The sequence below is a fragment of the Perissodus microlepis genome, chromosome 17 (genome assembly GCF_051167445.1).
Source record: "Perissodus microlepis isolate ML-2025 ecotype Zambia chromosome 17, ASM5116744v1, whole genome shotgun sequence".
Taxonomy (NCBI): domain Eukaryota; kingdom Metazoa; phylum Chordata; class Actinopteri; order Cichliformes; family Cichlidae; genus Perissodus; species Perissodus microlepis.
This window is the reverse complement of record NC_140477.1, coordinates 11,305,970-11,327,954: the sequence shown is the minus strand read 5'-3', so window position 1 is coordinate 11,327,954 and position 21,985 is coordinate 11,305,970. Positions and strand designations below refer to the sequence as shown.

Here is a 21,985-nt window from a genome sequence, read left to right as displayed (position 1 = left end):
TGCTCGTTGATACTTTTTGCGTACAAGAAAAAAAAACAGCCTAATTTAAAAATCAAACAACCCCCCCCCTCAAAAAATATGAAGCTTAACAATAAAAAAAACAACAAAAAAACAACACATGTAGCAAAAATTGTGCCTCTTTGCCTGTTATGGTGTGTCAAGTGTGCAGCAGGGATGTCAAATATAAGGCCAGAGTGGCCGCCAAAGACTGAATTCAGAGAAAATGGCCTGTTTTTTTTTTCCAATGGCTTTTTATTTTGTAAAATCGTTTTTTACTGTTTAAACCCAATGAGTCATGCTGATAGATTTCTGTCATCTGCTACTACTTATCACAAATATGACAAATAAAGAATCTTGAATCATATAGAAAAACTCAAGGCACGCTGTTGAAATGTTACTGGGGTTTTTTCGTTTTTCTTTTCTTAAACAGAAAGCTAAGTTTCGGTCATTTTCGGCCCACTTAAGGATGTAAAATTCATTTGAAATCCCTGGTTTAACAGGTTTTTATAAATAATAGCAGGTAACCTTTTGGTCTGTGCAATCAGTGAACACCTTCTTAAATTTAATATAGGTTACAAGAGCAGAGTTTTTGTTTTTAATTTCCGTGGCACTTAGACTTCAGAATAGGCATTACAAAATAAATACAAGTTTTTCTATGAGAGCCTCCTCATGCTCGTTTTGTGGACAAATTTGATCAAATTTACCCAAAAAAAGTGCTGAATTTTATTAGAAGTTTACATTATCATTTCATCTGTTTGCACCTTTAATTACTTACATATATGCAACCTTTAAATGTAGACTTGTATCGTCCACCCTTTCCCTTGCATTTGGATTTTGCATCAGCCAGGACTCACTCAGAGCTATGCTAATAACACAGTTAACCTTGTCAAATATCATCCTGTGCCAACAAGAGTCCACTAGATATGGATAAATGCCCACAACAACAAAGCCTTCAGATGATGTTGTTTGTACTTATTTTTCTGATTCCAATATAATACGCTTTAGCACTCTGTGCTTAAAGCCATGTCACACAACACATCACACCTGTCAGCTTAAGTAAATCCTCGTGTGTGTGTTGGATCCGTCTCACTTGTGTGATACATGGCAGAAACATCCTCACTGCTTCAAAACAGTGACAGGCTGTCACATGCAGAAGGTCAATGTGTGTATGAACTCCTAGCAGCTGAACATCTAAGAGTGGAAAATGCGACATTTACAACCATGTAAGGAAAGAAACAGACAAAGACTGGAATTTGAAGAATTTATTTTTTAGTGTATGCACTGTCAAACTGTGAGTGCTTCATTTAGAATAGATACATTTCAGAGCATTTATGACACTTCAGAAACAGATCAAGAAATAGACCTGGTAACCACTAAAGCCAGAATTCAATGCATTTCTATGCCAAACATAAAATCAGTTCTTTAAACAGATGTGCAAAATTTAGATCAATTGCAAAGAAAAGCAGGTGAGATATGGGTAACAGTAAAAGAACCTTTTTGCAAGTGTAATTCAGGAATAAAAAGAATGGACAGGAGTGGTTTTCACATACATATAAGAGCATTATTCCAGAATTTTATGGGCTATGTTTGTGCAGCATAATAGTAATCTAACAGCATCTGTGAATGGCACGGCCCTGACAGAGTCATTTAGCATTGAAATAAAGTTTTCCATGTATAACATTATAAAAGTAACTCTGAAGTGAACAGATGAATGAGCAGATTTTAGATTTTACACCAAGTGTACGTTTCAGAGTGGTAGGCAAACCACTCAGCAGCTCCGCAGTTGTTTTCCCATCGATCCCAGCCTATGTGTCATTATGATGGATTGCTCTGTGGGCTTCAGGGAGACCAGCGCTGGGCCCAGTGTATTGACAAGGCTCCCATTTCCCTCTCCCCCTCTTGTTAAGTACTTCTCCTCCAAGTTAATGAACTAAAAACAAGGAGGATTGTGGGGAAGGGAATGATTTGTGATCGTCTCTCGAGTTTATATGTTTAGCTCACTTTATAGGATTGAGCACATGCAGTTTGAATGGCAAAATAAAGATTCAGCATTGCATAGTTTTGGTTTGTACAGCCACATATGTGCCTTAGCACAAAAAATCAGAGTCATTCCACTGTGGTCTCTTTGTCCAATTTGCAAAATAATATGTTAATTGACTCTCAACTTTCCACAATAGTCGCACAACTTTACTGCACGAACTATGAGGAGAAAAAAAGATAACAGATTTTTAACAACCATAGCTATGATACAATCGTCAGCTAGGGAAATCATAGGGGACCAACCCAAATTGGCAGCAGGCGGAAGATGTGGCCTCATTCAGACAGTCTAATCTGGCATCTGTTATTGCAGACAGAATCAGTGGGCCCATGGGGCTGCCAGGAGAGGAGAGAAAGAGGTGTAATTGAGAGCAGCAGTTTAGATCTAATAGGAAAATGAGATGAGATGGGGACTAAGTTCGGGTGAGTGTCCAAGACAATCGCCCTTTATCTGGAGACGTAGTCATGGTGAGCAAAGCACTGTTAAGAGTCCAGGCGTGTGCGCTGCATTTATTATGTGATTTAAATAGCGGAAATTGACAATATAGGCTGCTTTGTGACATAGATACACGGACCAATGGACCTGCAAGGCTTGCAGTTATTTAAGTTGTCACCTCCCTTCCCATGTAGAGTCAGTCAGTTCACATAAGCTCATATAAGTTAAAAAAATCCATATCTATTTGTCAAAACTTGACTAGAGTGTGTTTCATCATCATTAGGAAGTATGAAATGTAGATGACACACTTTCCATCAACAGATTTCCCAATCTTGTGTCTAAAGCAAACATCTTTTTGTGTTTTTTTTTTTTTAACCAAAATCTCAAATCTAAAACACATCACATGTATTTGTGCAACAAAAATTTGAAAGAAACAAAAACAAAAACATGCCAGACGGAGTTCATCGCACTGAAAAATGCATCGCTGTTCCCTTTCAATGGTCCTCTCCCTCTGAATGCCACGTCCTTGCTTTATCATTACACTGTGGTGATCTTCTTATCCTTGGTGGCCTGTTTAATGGCGGCCTGCTCACAGACGATTTCCTTCAGCCTCTGTAGCCGGGTGTTTTGAGTGCTCAAATCACCTACACCTGTCTGACTGCGATGGAGTAAGGAAAGGGCATTGATGTACTCCAGCTCTGTGTAGCGGACACCCTGATCCACCACCAGGTTCAGCAGCTCATCCGCAGTGTTGTACAGCATCTCATAGTACTGCCTGAAAGAAGAAGGGAAGGTTGTAAATCTTCAAATTAACTGAAAAGACAAAATGAGAAAAGAAAAGGATGCAAGAGAGGAAATCAGAGTGTGTAGATGTCTTCTAAGGTAACTGTTCACTCTTCTATCAGAGGTCAGTTTGCAAATAAAATGTCAATGTATTTCCAGATCTATTTTAAATGCTAAACAGTTTGGGAACTTTAACACTGAATTTAAATCCATTGTGGAAAAAAAAAAATTCTGGGGTTGGTGTGGAGATAATCTGTGCCAACTTTGGTGAAGATTATAAAAATGTGTCAATCCAAAAGCATCCAGTTAGTAAAAATTGGAAAAAGGTTTAAACATTCAATTGATAAACACACACAGACACCCAGTAATGGTACAGCAGCTCTGTCTGAACTGTAGACACCTAAATTTAATCGGTATTTTCTTTACCCACGCTCCGCTTCACCACCAACTTTCATAAATATCAACCTTGCAGTTTTTTCTGATCCTGCTAGCAGACAAACAAACGCTATTGAATACATAACGTCCTTGAGGACGTAATCAAGGGAAAGCAGGGGGGAGAGGGAAAAAGAAAAAGCTACATGCAACAGTAACACTTTATAATCCTCTGTTATTCATTTTTCCAGGGCTGAATCAAAAAGAACAACAAGAACAAAGGGAAAACACAGAAGCCACACTTACTGCTGTTGCTGTCAGCAGCAATTTTCTTAAAAAGGGCTTCAAGGACCTCAACCTCCTGCCACTGGGAGTTGAAGGTAGAGGGAAACCATTCAACAGCTACAAACTACTGAGACTATTCTAATGAAATGCTGTTGACAGAGCCAAAAGCAGAAGGAGGCGTGCGCAGAATTAATAGCTCTTTAACCAGAACTGAATACCTCAATGGGCCATTTGAAAAGGACCACGAAGTACACAATGATAATGCAGGAGCACAAAAGGAGAGCAAGTATTGTTGAATAAAACACACATTCACTTGCTGACAAGAACAACACACATACAGATCAAAAAATACCAAACACAAGTGAAGAGAGACTGCACGAACGTTTTGAACACAGCATTTTTAAGATTTGTTTTAGGCGTTGACCTCTTGTGGTTGTGTGACCATAGACTGTATAACTCATTAGCATCAACTTACAGTACTTGGCCATTAATATGGATTTCAGTAGGAGTCTAGCTTGTCATGAACACAAAATACAGATAACTGTACAAAGAGGGCCTGGAGGTAAGCAAATGCACAGGAATCTGTGGAAGCAGGACACACAATTTTTCTTTGGTCAGGGGTAAAATGAGTCTAAGACCAAGATGCAGGAATCCTAAAGAGACAACAAATGTTACACTTTCATACGATGGTTGTAGACGCAACCAGAGCAAGAGGGCATAGGTGAGCTACAGTCCTACTATTGCATGTTTACAGTAACTATAGTTACTGTAGTCTTTAGTAATAGCCAATAGTGTGCACATGGACAACTAAGATCAGGTTAGCAACTTTTATGGAGCTCTGTATGGACTGCAGAAAAAAAGCACAGGGATTTTAGTAGCAGAACATTTAGCCATGATTTAATACAGAAATAAATGAGATCAAACAAGTGAAAAATGTGCTTTGTCTCTCTTTCAATTATATTAGTTTCAACACCAAGTTTTTCTTGGAGCTCCCACAAGCAGCAACATCCTGGGTTTGTGTTGTACATTAATACACTGAATAAAAACTGACTGTTTACTACACAACATATCTCGGTCAAGGACAGGTGATGGTCAGTCAACAGCAGTGGCTTCTGCTGCTCTAAGTAAAGAGAGATAATTACAAGGCTGACATTGTAATGTCTTGCTGAAGAAAAGCATGTGAAAGGCATTGGGGGGTGTTGCGACTAGGCAAACAATGTCAGAGCCACCGATGTTTGAACGTTCTTTGTGTGGCCTTGATGAAAATTAAATTAAATGTGCATGTGGTTAAAAAGGGGTTAAGCTCTGTTGTGCCAGAAGAAGTTGGAAGTAAATGGATTCAGATATTTCTGATATGGCTCAGTAGAAAGACAAAAAAGATCCTTTCACTCATTTGTTTAGCTTCAGCACCCATCCCAGACCCACTCCTTTCTTGAGATGTTCATTTGCTATGCTAACGAGGCGTTAATGAGCACTTAGGGAGCTTCTGTTCCAAGGTGTTTTATGTGCTGTCATTTTGGATATTCAACAAAAGAAAAAGACCTGGAAAGAGTAATGGAAAGGTTAGAACGAACGAGGGAGTGCTTGAAAGACGGAGGGAAAAGGAAGACGACTAAAGAAATGAATGCAGAGCAGGGGTGCATAATGTCTGTTTTTGGCCTTCCACAGCAGGTGTTGGCCTTGATCGTCAAAGCATTTGCATACTGTCTCACCCTCTATCCTGCTTAAAGTCTTTTTCATGCTTTCATCCCTAAGTTCATTTAGTAAAGAAGCTAGTCAACACTGATGAGTAACACCAGTTCACTCCTTAAATGGAGGTAAGACAGATGAAAAAAGAAAAAAAAAAGAAAAACGGGTCTCAATTTCTTATCTATACAATATCTGAAACAAAACATTAGCTCAAGAGCAATCCCATTTCATTCTCTAGAGCCAGTGTTTAACGACGCACTTGAAGCAAATCGCCTCATTATTTGATCTAATAAGATAAACAAATATAACCATAAATATGCACATTTTTATTTGTTGAAGGGAGGCGCTTTGAACAGAAGGCTTTTCTCTTTCAAACCGCCATCCTTAAGTCCAAATGGAAAGCAGATCTGATTAACCGGACTGTTCTGAACAGAGCAGAGAAAAACAAAAATAGCAGAAATTGCACCTGACTGCTTGAAATTGTCTCTGTGTAATTTCCTAAAGAGGCAGAGACATAACCACTGCAAACGTCTGTAGTAAACATTTATGTTGTTAGTTTTAGACACAGTTATTTGCTATGGTACATGATTCCAAAGTCACAGAGGTAAAGCTGAGTGGAGGGTGTAATTTACTCGGTAATGTGAATGTGTGTGTCTATCAGAACAGTATGTGGTGATTCTGTATAGTTTAATTAAGAGAATGTTCCAGGTAGACTTCAGTAACACGTTCCACATGCAGTGAGAGATGAACAGCACCCCTGCTAAGTCTTTGTTGGACATTTTTCTTCAGTCTAAAAGACCATCTGTCTGATACAACAGCAAAAGTAGCTGTGCAAATATGGAGTCTCTCCATTTAAGTAGCAGCTGACAAGAGATAATTGAAAACAATCTGATCGACGCTGTGAATACGGACTTAATTACAGCGTAATAGCAACTGCTATTCCTTTTGCAGTGATTACTCAAAAAGAGGTCCCATTGAAAATGTGTTGACTAATAGATGAATGCAGAATAATTAAAACATTTAGTATTAAAGACAAGGCATGCCCCCAGGCAAGGCAGGCAACTGCTTGGGGAGGCGATGGTGAGTGAGTGCTGGGGCCTCTTAGGGCTGACAAAATGTACACTCATTCCCATTACATGCATGCATGTTTAAACAAGACTAATGATAACAAAGAAATTGAATCAATAAAATGAAGAGGAGTTGTCCTTCTGGTTGGTAAAAAAAGAAAACAAGAAAATGGGTTTTCCAGTATGGAGGCAATGTGGGTGGACGTGTAAGGTGAGAGCTCCCAGGCTCACTAACCAAAACTCCCCAAATTTACTCGAATTATTACTCTGACAGCATTTCACACTAATGGAGGGGAAAACTGGTCAAGAGAGGCAAGACACCAATGAAAACGGGAAAAGTTGAAAAACAAACAATGGAAAGAGACACAGATGACGATAGCGACGTGGGTATGGATGGCCTGCAAGCTAGCATCCGCGCCATCCATAAAGAGCTAAAAGCTACCAGGTTGGACATGAAAACAGACCTGAAAAATTTCAAAGACACCTTCACCACGGAACTTACGTGTTTCAGAAAAGATGTTGATAACAAATTAAACGAAATTGCCAGAGACTTAAAGGACACGATAAGTAGAGTGGATGGGGCAGAAGGGAGGGTGGCGGAGGTGGAGGAGTGGGCTACCGCGGCTAACGAGGCTCTGCTTCAAGCTATTCTAGCACAAGAAAATATACAAGCTAAACTGACAGACCTGGAAGCCCGATCACAAAGAAACAACATTCGTGTTTATGGAATCCCAGAATTTGAAGGAAAGGAAGGTTCTGAGCTTTGCGGGAGAACAGACCCGATCCACGGACGCAACACGGGAAAAGCTGAAGAACCTTTCCTGGGAGATAGCGGGACGCCGTGATGCATATCAAGATGATGCTCCAGGCATTTCGACATGAACCAAGGGACACAGTTTGATCATGTCCTGAACTGAATACTTGAGAAATTCAGTTTCTTTACCGATTTGACTTTTCCTGGGTGAGGATTGACACTTCAGCTTTACTTTGAATATAATTTAGGGTAAACGTTTAGGTTTCATTTTACATCTAAATATATACTGAAAGTTATATGTCGGCCTTAGAGTACTTAGAGATTAAGACATTGTTCTGGGAGCGTACTTTCCTGGTTAGTTTGATTGCTTGATTACTTCTTATTTTGTGGTATTTAGTTTATGCATAACCTCAGGAGACGTCACTTTACACAGGAGAGGTCCCTCGTGAAACGAGAGCTTTCCTCTCCAAAAGGTTTTTTGGGAATTCTGTTTTTGAGTAGAAACCACAGTTCTCTCATTTGTTCTGTTTTAGTTAAAGTTCAAGTTTCAAATTTTGACAAATGTATGTTGTGTGTGGGTGTTTTTGTTTGTTGTTGTTTTTTTGTTTTGTTTTATCACCCAGGTCTTACAAGGTAAATGCTTTGACTTATACAAGACATGTCATTTCAACAGTATAGTTTAGTAACCCTTAATGTTAATGGGTTACAAAACCCAGTTAAAAAAGGTAAGCGCTTTGCTCCAATGAAAAAAGAAGGCCATCATATAATTTTTTGGCAGGAGACCCACCTAACCAAAAAGGGGCATGAAAAACTTAAGTACCCCGGATTTAAAAACATATTTTATTCATCAAATACAAAGGGGAGTTGCAATTCTGATTTCAAATAAAATCTCTTTCCAGTTCTCTTCAAAAATTGCAGATAAGGAAGGACGATATATTTTGATAAAAGGAATCCTAGACTCTAAAGGAGTGACGCTACTTAATATTTACAGACCTCCTGGACAGGACAAATCGTTAATAAGGACCATATTTGATTTAATTGTTACGGAGACATCAGGTGTCCTGATATGTGGTGGAGACTGGAATGTCTTACTTGTGTCAAATGTCAAACTTATTAAAAAAGCAGAATCCGGAAAGATGCCTAATGAGGTTGGGCTGATTGATGTGTGGAGAGAACTTCATCCTTCTTCAAAGGCAAAAGCATGGTGTCTACTCAAGAATTGACTGTTTTTTTATGTGCAAATCAGAAAGACCGAGGATAATAGAATGTAACATTGGACCCAGAGACGTTTCTGATCATTCGGCAGTACACCTAAAGATACATTTGGATATTAAGCCTAGAAACGTCGTATGGAGACTGAACACTAGCCTTTTGAATGACCGAAAATGTGAAGAATTTATTAAGAAAGAAGTTAATGAATTTTTGGAGGTTAATGACAATGGTGAAGTGTCACCGAGTACCTTGTGGGATACCGCGAAAGCAGTGCTCAGAGGAAAACTAATAATGTGGTCAGCGAGGAAGAAAAGGGAAGAAGAGAGGCAACAGACTATCATGTCAAATAAGTTGAAAGAATTGGAACAAGCACATATAGAATCAAAAGATGATAAAATTTTAGAACAAATTAAAAATATTAAGGAGGAGCTAAACAATATTCTGGATAAACAAATAGAAGTCAAGCTAAAATATCTCAGACAAAACTACTATGAAAACGGCCCCAAAGCAAAAAAAATATTAGCATGGAAATTGCGCAAACAATTAACAGATAGAACATTTACAAAAATTAAAAATCCACTTACTAAGACCTATTGCCATAAACCTGAAGATATGGAAGAATCTTTTGCGTTATATTACAAAGAGCTTTACACTCAACCCCAAATAATGGATTCATCACTAGTAAAAGGATTTCTGGAGTCTCTAGATTTGCCTTCCATAAGAGAAGAACAAAACAAAATGCTAACTCAAGAGGTTACTAAAGCAGAACTTGATAAAGCTATATCTAGGCTGAAAACAAACAAACAAAGTGCCAGGAGGAGATGGATTCCCTGCAGAATGGTTTAAGCGGTATAGGGACCTTTTGTCACCAGTGCTGTTAAAATGTTTTAATTATATCTTGAAGGGAGGAGAGACTCCAGTATCCTGGAAACAAGCTATCATATCCGTGATTCCAAAGGAGGGAAAGGACAGATCAGAGTGCACCTCATATAGACCTATCTCAGTCTTAAACATAGATTACAGAATATTTACTTCAATCATCGCACTTGATTGACCATGACCAAACGGGTTTCATAAAATATAGACAAACACAGGATAATGTAAGAAGAGCACTATACCTAATAAATATTATGAGTCAAAATCAATTTGAATCAGTTGCTATGAGTTTGGATGCGGAGAAAGCCTTTGATATGGTGCAATGGGAATTTCTTTATCTAGTACTAAAACAGTTTGGATTCAAAGAGCAGATCATAGGCTGCTTAAAATCGCTATACAGTTGTCCAACTGCATGGATTAAAATGAATGGAAATCTGTCCAGGACTATTACACTGGAGAGAGGATGTCGCCAGGGGTGCCCCCTAAGCCCTACCTTGTTTGCACTTTTTATAGAGCCCCTGGCGCAATGGGGCTCTATAAAAAAATCAAGGGCATTCAAGTTAAAGGAGTGGAGTATAAAATATGCTTATATGCAGATGACATACTTTTGACCTTGTCAAATCCGGACTCCAGTCTTCCCAAACTGATGATGCGCCTTGAACAGTTTAGCCAATACTCGGGCTACAAATTAAATATACACAAAACCCAAATTCTAACTTACAGCTATGTACCAAAAGAAAACATACGTAAAATGTATGATTTCAAATGGAATACTAACAAATTGACATATCTTGGAGTCATCATACCAAAGGATTTGACGGAAATTTATAATTTAAATTATAATGCCATCACACAAAATATAAAAGTGGACTTGGGAAGATGGGCACCTTTGACAATTGGTCTGTATGGTAGAATAGAAATTGTGAAAATGAATGTTTTACCCCGTTTGTTGTTTCTTTTTCAAGCCCTGACAATTGAAATTCCCATAAAACAATTTAATGAGTGGAAAAGAATGATCTCACAATTTATTTGCGGCACAGCTTCAGTATTTGGTTAGAATATGTGATAACAGATATGAAGAAAAATGGAAAGATTTGGAACTTGCTCAATTGGATATACCTCTACAGTCTTTACTGGGTGATATAAGTCTACAGAAAAAATATATGTGTAAATTGCATGAGTGCACCAAAGTAGCCTTAAATACATGGACTAAACAAAGTAAAAAATTCAATTTAGAAAGGAAAATGCGGATCCTAAGGTGGGTAGGATATGATACCGGTTTTACACCAGCACATTTGGATGGGGTGTTTAGAGAATGGACTTGGAAGGGTATTACAGCATACTGTAAAATCTCAACCAAAACAGACATGGACAGCTTCCTACAACTCAGTGAAACTTACGGGTTAAATAAAACAGACTTTTACAGATACTTACAATTGAGACACCATTTTAATAAAAATATTAAAGTTGCAAGGGATTATTCTGAGGAGGGGGGGCTCATTGATATGTTTGTCGACACATATAAAGGTAAAGTACATAAAAAGCTGATCTCGAAACTGTACTCATGTTTACAATCATACAGGACCCACTCCACCCAGTATGTTAAGAACAGATGGGAGAAAGAAGCAGATATTACACTTACGTATGACGATTGGTTGAATATTTGTAAAATAAACATAACTACCTCTAGCTCCCCTCTTTGGAGGTAATTTTCCTGGAAGAACAGTATGAGATTTTTCATTACACCTAAGTATAAATCACTTTAGAATAGCAAACCTGAATTCGGTAACTGCTGGAGGTAATGTGGCAAGACTACGGCTGATCACTACCATATATTCTGGGATTGTCCAGCTATTAAATCCTATTTGGCCGAAATACTAATGAGGATTAAAAATGTAATGGGTTTTGAGATTGAGTTTTGCTTTGCTACAATATATTTAGGAAATGTACCAGTTGAGATGAATACGAAAGATAAATACCTTTTTAAAATATTCCTGGCAGCAAGTAAAAAAGCAATAACTAGAAGATGGCTGGACAAGGACCCACCAACGGTTGGAGAGTGGTCAGCCATAGTAAAAGACATTTGTGAAATGGAAAAGATGACCTTTTCTCTAAGACTCTGTAAAGACAAATTTCAAAGATATTGGTCAAAATGGTTTTCGAGTATGCAAAAGGGTTGTGAATAATGTCCCTTCCCATTCTGTTTTCATTTAACCTGATTTTCCGGTGCTCAACTGGTCTTAATACCTTATGATGCTGAATGGACACTTGTATAGACATGCACAAAAATATGTCAAAGGGTATACGTGCATGAGTGTGCATGCGTGCACATGTAGATATGTATTATGTATGTATATGTAGATGAGTAGATGCTTGAAGGTGTGTGTGAGTATGTACATAGACATGGGTATGGGGGTATATACAAACAAGCAAGATGCATGGTGTCTCTCCAAGTGGAAAAACTACTTTTTAGTAACTTCCCATAGCCCTGGGTGAACCCCTCCCTCCATTATTTTATTTTATTTTATTTTTTTTTATTTGCTTATTTATCTTACTTATTTTTATTATTATTATTTTTACTTCTGTTTAGTTGTTTACCTTTTTCCCTTGCTGTGTCTGTGTAAATGTTAATGTTCCTGTTCCTAAAACTAAATAAAAAATAAAGCATAAAAAAAAAACCCAAGAAAAAAAAAGAGTCAAGCCTGCACAGCCAGGAGTGACCATCAGGACACCGGCGGTTGACTTATCAGTGTAACTAGCAGGCTGAAAGAACATAGAAGCTAGGCATTACAGTATTAACACTTCATAACAAGTCAGCATGGTCTTAGGCGTTGGCAAGCAGTATCTATGATTTCCTACCAACAGACCACAGAACCATTTTCAAAGTTAACTTTAAAAGAGCTCAAGCCCAGACAATGTGGTCATTAATTTCTTGTCTGACATCCATGAAGATCACTGGCATTTCAAGCTGGTTTCAGCCTCATCCCCTCTGTAGAACATTTTTGGACTTTCTGAATCTGTTAACTTAATTAGCTTATCCACTCCTCAAACACTCAGCCTTTCCAGGGTGCTCTTCTTTCACTAAATCATATTACTAACTTGTTGCAAATGAATCTAATTAGCTGTTACATGTTCCTCCAGACATTTTTATTTGTTCGTTTTAGCATTTTTTTTTATTTATTTTTTTTTAAAAAGAAGAAGCAAAATTCATTCCCCTGTCTTATCATTTGACATGTTGCCTTATTGGATTTTCAGATAAACCAGCTTAAATACTGTGCAAGTCAATAGCTTCCCAACTTTTTGGTGAACAGTGTTTTGATGTCTGTTTTGTACCATCTAATTATCAAAACAATCCCAGTGCTAAACTGTCTGCTGGCTGTTCAGAGTGTGTGTAAAGCTTCTGGTCTCTATTCAGTGCAGATGGAAGCGGGCTGGGCTAAGCAAGAGAAAGCTTAAGGTGTGTGTGTGTGTGTGTGTGTGTGTGTGTGTGTGTGTCTATCTACCCATGTGTCTGAGTGATGTATGTTAGTGTGTGCTGAAAACACTTTCAAACAGTTCATTACCCAAGCAGTTGGAAGGCCATTTGCCAAACAGAGTAAGGGCTGTTAATAAGATTAAAATCTCTCAGTGCCCCACCATCAAGAAAGAACCCCTAGTGAAACACACACATCATAACACTCACGCACACAAACACATTTTTTGCCTTCTCCACTCGTCTGAAACCAGTTAATGAAACCAGCATTCTTGTTTTTTCACACAAAACCAAAGTAAATTCTCATGTTGACTGCCATTATCGTTAAAAGATTTTATGGGCTCCATCCTCGACACACACATTTACTTTCACCAATTTCCACCTGCTTCCTCCAGAACTTCCATCTATAAGGGCTATAATCAGCTTTTAGTAGCTTTTGTGTGTCTGTGTGTAAGCATCAACGTCCCTCTGTAGTGTGCTCTATTAAATTTTAATTAACTTCCCCTTCCCCCTCCTCAACAACGAATATTCTTTTAATTTACGATGTGGAGATGCAGAACAGGGCAGAGAGATATGTATGTCAATGGCACAGGAGTTGTGGCGGGGGTGGGGGGGTGTATAGAACAAAAAGACAAAAGAGAAGAAAAAGTGAGAAAAAGAAAGGATTTGGCGCAATTCGTTTCCCCTAATTTCTAGCATGCACAATATTAAGGCCATTACAGACTGCCTCTGTCAGCACATTCGGAACAACACATTAGTTAGAAGGGGAATGATGATGATGATGACGAGGAGGAGGAGGAGAAATAATGGGGGAGTCTGTGGATCAACCTTTGAATAGGCTGGAATCCAAAGCTTGTTGCTGCAGTAACAAATACCTCTGACAGCAACAACGGGGCTTCTTGACTTTCTTATCCTCTTTATTGTCCTTAACAGTACTTTCACACTTAAATATTATGTTGCATGTTTTCCTTTGTTTTGGCATTCAGGTATGGATCAGCAACTTTCTGCTCCCACTGATCCAACTGTTTAATATGCCATTAGCACCACACATGTGTTAAAGATCAGTTTTTTCCCCCAACACATAAATATAATAGTGACTCAAGATCAAAGCAGCAGATCAGTGACATCAGTCATTATTTTTGTGCTTCTTCAGCTATCTTTCCCATTTCTTACGAGATGTTGGTTTAGTTCTGCAGTTTTCTAGACAAAAAAAGAATTCTTCAGGTGGTATACACTGGTGGATCCCAAACTTTTTGAAACCTCAGGAACCCGTCACAGTGATTTTGTTTTTCCTCGGTAAACTTTCAAGATGAGGCATTCAGGTGTAGGACAGCACCCTTCCCTTCTACAGGAAAAGCTGTAAGCCAAGTCGGTTTTACTTCTTTTATGTTGTTCTTTTGTAAATCTTCCCCTCACTGCTCTGACAGCAGTAATTTCTGACTGCAGTGCTTCTGGCAGACTTGTGAGCCGGAAACCATGTCATGTAAGTATCACAGCTGGCAACCATGAAGTGTCTTGCCCAGTCTTAGCTACACTAGAACTATACAGTATCTAAGCTTGCCAAGCCAAAGGGTGAAAGAAAATGGATCCTAACAAAAACAACCTGTGAATGCTAGCACTGATGCGTGTCATTTTCGCATAACAATAGTGTTTTCAAAAGTGAGATGGCTTAGTGTGGATTTAATCTTAATACACTCTTCTGCCTCTTTCAGGCTCCCTCCCTTCCTGTGGTCTCCCTCCCTCCAGAGCAGTGCATTTGTCTTTCCTCTGGTAATGAGGAAAGGTCTGCAGAGACTTGAGACTGAAGCTTCATCAGCAAAGGCTGGTCTCATCATGCTGCACCGTGCACAACAAACACATACAAATAAGAGCACGCACACAGACGCGCTCTCACTGGCTTCATCAGCAAAGACGAGTGTCATCATGCTGTGAGGTGCACATATATAAACACACGCACAGGCTTCATCAGTAAAGACCAGTCTCATCAAACAGCGTCTTGCACATGCTCGTAGAAAACGGGAGAAGAAGGGTGGGGCTGGGGGAAGAGGGAAGGAAAGAGAAATACAGTCCAGCAGAGGCAGTGCAGGTGATTGGACGATAGTATATTGAAGGGAAAAAAAATACTGGGAGAACAGGAAGAGAGAGCTAAAGAAAGAGACGCAAGGTGACAGGGGAAGAAAAGAAGACAGAAGCGACAGTGTGCCGAAACCAGGCCTAAATACAAACAGTTTTATCTGTTGACACCCACTACCTCCTGACATGGCCGTCAACTGTACTTATTACCACATTCTTTGTAGATACACCAGCCTGTCACCTTGACACAAACACACCAGGGTTTAGAAACACACACAAAACCAACAACAGTTTATTCACCAGCACACCGGTTCTAAGAGGTGCACAGTAATCGTGGTGGTACACTGCAGGAGAGGACATAGCTTCTTGTACAATACACCCTCGCACTCTAGTAATTTCCAGTAGCAGACAGGTGGGTGCGATGGTCTGAACTCGGGGGCATCTCTGCACCGAGTCTGTCATACTGGTGTTTAGCCTTGCTATGGGCTCAGAGGCTTGCAAGTTTGCTAGGGATGTTATGACAGAGCTGCCTACATGGGTCAGCGGGCAAGAGATGTTTACTTTTGCTCTGTAATAGCAGTATATTGAGACAGAATGGTAATTTTGTCCTGAATCAATCTCTGTGTTAATTTGAATGAAGTCACAGGAGTTTTCTAATGATCCTATAATAGAGAAGCTTCAAGTCCTAAACTACTGTATATGACACTGAATTCATGGTCTGTCTGATCTGAAAGAGCTGAAGCCAAAACCATTCATTTCTAGTTGATTAGCTAAATGACTAATCAGCAATTTTAAAGCAAGATAGAAGAAAATTAAAGCAGGTTACAACATTAAACCTTTAATTATATTAAGCTTTAAAGGTTTTTCCAAAAAAAAAAAAAGCAGAGAGTAATGCCTATGTATGTTTCGCTGTCTGATTTTTAGCGCAACATGAACAGCAGAACAAGCAAATACCATGTTTCTGTCAAAATTATTCAGAAAAAAAGGTTTAAATTCTTCTTCTTTGGTTCCAACACATGCTTTGGATATTTTTCTTTTCAATATTTTGCTGAAAGAAACATAGAAATAGTTTTTCACCGACAGCAAGAGAAATGCTAAAATACTTTTTTTTTTTTTTGATTGGTTTCATTTCCTCTCCTAAGAAATACAGATATAAATACAATTTAAATCAGTTCCTCGTTAGGTAGGTAACAAAAATAAAGGGCTAATATTACCTTTAAGACAGATCAAATAAAACAAACAAAAAAAAAAAACCCTATCAAGCAAACCACATGTCATTCTTCCTGCTGTTAGTGGAGGACAGAGTGCTGCTGATCCCATCAGTGTGTAAAATTTAATAATGAAACTGCATTTTAGCTTTGTAAACGTGATTTAAACGTGATTCACAAGAAGAGGATTTGAGGTTTCTTGTTCCTGATAGTAAAATGATCATTTTCCACTGCTGTGTTGAAATCAAAAGGTTAAACAATCTAGCAACCATTATTTACTTTGATATTAAATCCCAGTGAAAGGCTAATTATATTAGATCTCTATTTAAGGTTTGTAAAAATGTTGCCAGGCAAAGAGCAAAAATGTCTTCGTAGGCTGGAATGGATTGTTGCCAAGCAACACTTAAGTGTTTTTGAAAGTTTTCTAGTTGTACAACTATTGTAGCTTCTGGTCTTTTCAAAATAAAATATGCAGCAACAGCTCCACATATTTATCTAATTTCTGTCCCTGTCAAGAGACCACAGTATAAAGACAGCAAGAGAGAAAGACAGGTAGACACACAGGACAATGAGAGGTGATCAGTGCACTGGCAGGGTTGACCATGCAGTGAATACACCCACACCCATACACACCTAGACACACACACACACAGATGTGACATTGCAGTGACACACAGGTCTGCAGCATGTTCCCCAGAACTGTTTCCTGAGCAGATGGTCTGTGTGTGTCCACTTCTGTGCCGGTGTTTCGATATGTGTATGTGCGTGTGTGTTTGACCTTGACAGTCAAGTTGACATGGCTGCCAAATTCTGACTGAGAGACAAGAGGCCACTATAGGACCATACAAATACACATGGTCACACAAACACATACACACACATACATACACACGCACACATTTGACTTTTTTCACCCTGTGCAACATGAGCGATCGACATACTGTAGGCTTTCTCACTTTTTTTATACTGTATACAAACATGGACTGAACCACAAGGTGGCACTGTTCCCCCATCCTTTTGCACAGTGAAAGAGAGAGAGCAAAAAGGCAAGTGTGCATTCTTGTGTGTGTGCATGCATGTGTGTGTGTGTGTATGTGTGTGTGTCTTCACGCCTTCTGCAGTGCTGCTCTACTGGCCTCACCTTACTTTTTAACTGACATTGGTGCCTGTTATGGCGCATTAGTCCAGGCATACCTGGTTCCTATATATAAGTACACACATAGATAAAATAATCAAAGATCACACATGCATTAACAAGCATTCACACACCTAAGTCCCCCCCCCAAAAAATAAAAAAAAATTACATGGAAATAAGGGGAAGCATCTGCAGTTTCTCTGAAAAGCAGGCTTCCTGCTGAGATTACTTCCTTTTTAAGTTTTGCTCTTAATTCTCAGGAGGTGGTAATAAAATACTGATGAATATCCTACTTTTACCCCTCCTTATCAAACTGCTTCTTCACTGCTGACTCAGGTCAGACCATGTTAGTTTTCTCAAAATCTTTACAACAAAACTGTTAGACTTTACTAAATGCCATGTGTACATAAATTAATTAAAGACAAAGAAAAAAAAGAAGGGATTTTTCAATATAGGCCCCAGCTACTAAACGATTCACTCTGTCAATCACTAAGGTGTTTGTATTCATAAAATGTTTGTAGTACACTAAACGTTTAAATTGACATGTTTTTACCTTATTATTTTAGAGGTGGGTGGAATTTCACTCTTAAGATATTGTCAACTCAAGCAAATGCTGTTGATTTAAAAGAAACTGAAGGCATACAATCAGCAAAAAGTGCACCTACACATCTGTAACTATGCACAGTTTTGTTATAGGAATACGTATTGCATATTTATTGCATATTTGTCTTTAAAAAAGGAAGATCTGGGTAGTTGAGAAGCATTAAAACATCAGTTGTGGCTTTCTGTATGCCATATATACATCACTGTAAGTTATTTCCTTCCACTCAAGATGGTCACTTCCACTAGGAGGCACAAGTTTACTTAATGCCCAGTCCATGTAAATGAGGTTATTTCAAAAAGCTGATAGGCTTAGGTATCTGTGCATACCCGATACATAACAGATGTGTGTAAGCGACTCTGTATGTGTGTGAGTTTGTGTGTGTCTGTATGTGTTTGCAAGACTTGGTGTGTCTTGGAGCTGGAGGCCGGCCAATTCAAAAAGCCATGAATGCGTAAACAATGCGCTCTGCAATTCCCAATCAACACCTCCACACCACCCACGCCTTGTAATCAGACAGAGTGGGAGAAAGAGAGAAAAGACAGAAAAGCCATCACTGGCATGTCTCCATAATCAAAGTTGACAGAGGGGAGAAATAACATACTAATCAATGGTCCTCCACATCCAGTACAGTTCAGGTAATTTCAGTTTACTTATTTGTTTGGTTATTTTTGTCTTCTTCAGGGGAAACTTGGCTTGCCACTCTGGCACATTACAAACAATAGAAAAGCCCAAACTGCCAGTGCATAAACACCCAAGCACTCAAACACATAACACAAGAGAAGCTCATTAAACTTATAACATACTGTAAGATGCAAAGATGGCAGACACAGGAAAACACATTTTACTGTACAATGAGAATCAAATGCAGACAAACAGGGTTCCGAAAGTCACCTTAAAAGGAATAGTTGGTGCTGCTAAATGTGCTGAAACTCAAGTTGTTTAAGCATAATCTGTTATTCATTTTATATTACACTCATTTTCTCCTTCTTCCTTTCTTCCCATCTCTCTCTTGTGTTCATCTCCACTGTAAGATATTGTCTAACCATGCTGCCCTCTTCAAGTCAGTTCCATGCTTTTCCTTTCAAAGATGCCTTTTCGACAACTTCCCTTTACTTAGTTTTTCAATTTTCTTCCCCTCAAGCCATCTTTCTTTCTCCATCTTTTCCATCACTCTTCCTCTCACATACTCTCTGCTGTCAAGGACACAGGCTTCTCAAAGAAGGGGGGAAAAAAATCATATGAACACAATGAATCACTCTTCTCCTTCCACCTTCTTCTCTCTTTCCAACCTCCTCCTCCCTCACTCTCTCCATCTTGTTCGCAAAGATGTCTGAGGTGCTGATTTCCCTTATGCCTGTCAGGGCAGAGCAGCACTGGGCAACAGCAGTTAAGAGTCACAAAATTTAAATGTATGAATAAGAAAATAAACCGCAACAACAGCGTGGACACAGATACACAGTGTGGTTGACAATCTGTTTGACCATCTGCCAGCCTCACGCACTGACATAGTTGCTTTCTGAACTTGAAAACACTGTGCGAGTCTGTGTGCGTCTGTGCAGGTGTGCTGTTAAAGCTGGACCAGTACACCGACTAATTTTAAACAGAACTGGTTATTATGATGACGCCACTATCCATTTCTGATTTGATGGATTCATAATACAGTTCACTTAATCTTTACCATTTATTTATCTTGCAAATAGTGGTTCTTCAAACTTGAGTAGCCATAGTATAAATTCAATGTGTGTTTACTGTCCTATTATCTTTAGTCGTGTGGCATGATATCTTTTTTTTTACCACTAAAACAGCAAAACCTATGGGGCAAAAAGCAACTATTGGCAAGAAAATGGCATTACAGTTTACACAAAGTCAATATCTGCACAAAATATCCATTTCCTCTTTGTCCTGTTAAAGGCTATCAATCTTTAAAATAGAAATGGAAATTCATACGCTTTTATTGATACTAGACCCATTATCGAGTGTTCTTATTGGCCTGATTCTTTACTGATTTTCTCCATTGACCTGTGATCAGATTTCTTCTTTAAAAAAGCAGACTTACACAGTTTTTCACAACTGTCAATAACACAATATTACCCCAGGCTACACAGAACAGCCTAAGCCTGAAAGCCTGAACAGAAAACTGCCTACAGGTCAGTGCCTTCACCCTGATAAGAGACAGAATTATGAATTCAATCCACTTTCCTCAAACTACAGTATACGATAGAGTAGAAATAAAATGTGCACTGAAAAGCTTGACAGCCAGCAGTGAGAATAACTGGACTGTAGCGGGTGGCTGAGGGGAGCACTTGTTTGTAAATGCAGTAGCTGATATTTATTTTTTATTATACCTGTAAATATTAGCTATCTAATTAGCCTGCTGTTCTCTCTGTTATACTTGTATAGGAAACGCTCATGAGCTCTGGTAGAACTGGAAAAGATGCTAAAAAGGTGCAAAAGAAGCAGGCAAACATAACCCTTAATACTGTTTCACCTGTTGTTCAGCTGATTTTCACTTATGTGAAGAAGATTTTGTGTGAGTCATTGTTCTCCCACTGACACAGACAACGTTGCTTTCTCTGCATGCTGGAAGTGGGAAATAAACATCACGGTGTGTCTAGATTAAGAGGTAGCATGAGCAGCACCCATGCAGCTCTGCTGTTCTGTTTATGCCACACACTATGCGTTATGGTGGGTGGATTTTGATAGCTTTGCAAACAAGTGAACCAATTAAAACTGTTTTGCGATGCCCAGCTAGCAGAAATGCATGCTATCAATATAGTGCTGTATTGATAAGCTCAAAAGCATCAGATGGATTGGACAACATAAAGCTGGGATCCCTACAGTTGCTAGTTATGTCCAAGGCACTGAGTGGAAGGCTTGTTTCAGCTACTGAACCACAGAAACTGCTCCAGGGAAGCTTTCTTAGCTTAGCTTTCCTCTCCATGCTCAAAATGTGGAAAAGGACTCTAACCTGGCAAAGTCGAGGTCTGCCTCCCTGGACATGGTGATGTTGGTGAGGTTTTGCTGGAGGACAAAAATGTTCCTGCACATTTTCTTGATGCCAGACTCGCTGATCCTCTTGAAGTATTGAGCCCCATTGATCAGAATACAGGAGATCAGATGACCAAGACCTGGTATGAGATGAGAAAAAAAGAGGCATGAAGGATATGTGATTCTTTTTATTTTTAAGGAAATTTGGGAATAAGAAAGAACATTTTAACAATGTTTTCAGACTCTTAGGTTCTTTGAAAGTTGTTGAGGAGAGCTGTATTTTAGAGGCAGTTACTTAAACGTCACCCTAGGGGGGCTGCTGACCTTCAAAAATATACTGGAACTTGTGTTGCTGCAAGGCGGCCCCCATGGCTTCCTCTATGGCTGAGATGTCCTTGTTCAGTTTGACCACCAGAGGGTCATAGTCCATGCTCTCAACATTAGCCACAATGGCATAATTTCCTTGTTTGGTCAGGGGGATCAGGTAATGGAAACAGTGCACCCTGGATTAAAACAGGGAAAGAAAAGAGAAAATAGAAAATTAAATGCTGTAGATAATTCATAGGGTTTTTTTTCTCCAATTTTTTTACCTTTTGCTGTCTGGAAATTAAAAGTTACATATTCTGCTTTGTCAAGAACATTCTGCCATCCAAATTCTTTGACAACTATGTATTGATATGCCGAAATAAACTATGAACTATGCTGAGTGTTCAACATGAGAGCGAAAAGGAAAAGTGGTGAGTCAGGAAATATGTATGAACTGTATTATTCTCTGTGCTTTGGAGGTTAACATAGTTAGAAGGCACTTTAGCGGGCACAGAGTGTTCTCATTCCTCAAGCCCCACTAAACCTACTCTAATACTTATAATTTCTACAGAAATCATTCTGTTTATAGAGTACTCATAATATATCCACTTGTACAACTACATCACTGTTGGATACCAGTCACCTGAGCAAAGTGTTGTAGAGCAGATTGTTGAATATGCTGTGCACT

The 21,985-nt window shown here is 38.9% G+C and overlaps 1 protein-coding gene across 1 annotated transcript in view; it reads right to left on the bottom strand.

Annotated features, from left to right (window-relative positions):
- Window positions 1-1,247: 1,247 nt before the first annotated feature.
- Window positions 1,248-21,985, bottom strand: part of exoc4 (exocyst complex component 4) — a 137,276-nt gene continuing 116,538 nt past the window's right edge. The window contains exons 18-20 of the mRNA XM_084909824.1: window positions 21,316-21,494; window positions 20,972-21,131; window positions 1,248-3,248 (exon numbers count right to left, since the gene is read on the bottom strand). Coding sequence (XP_084765950.1) covers window positions 3,011-3,248; window positions 20,972-21,131; window positions 21,316-21,494 — 577 coding nt within the window. The 3' untranslated portion in view covers window positions 1,248-3,010. The remainder of the gene's footprint in view (window positions 3,249-20,971; window positions 21,132-21,315; window positions 21,495-21,985) is intronic.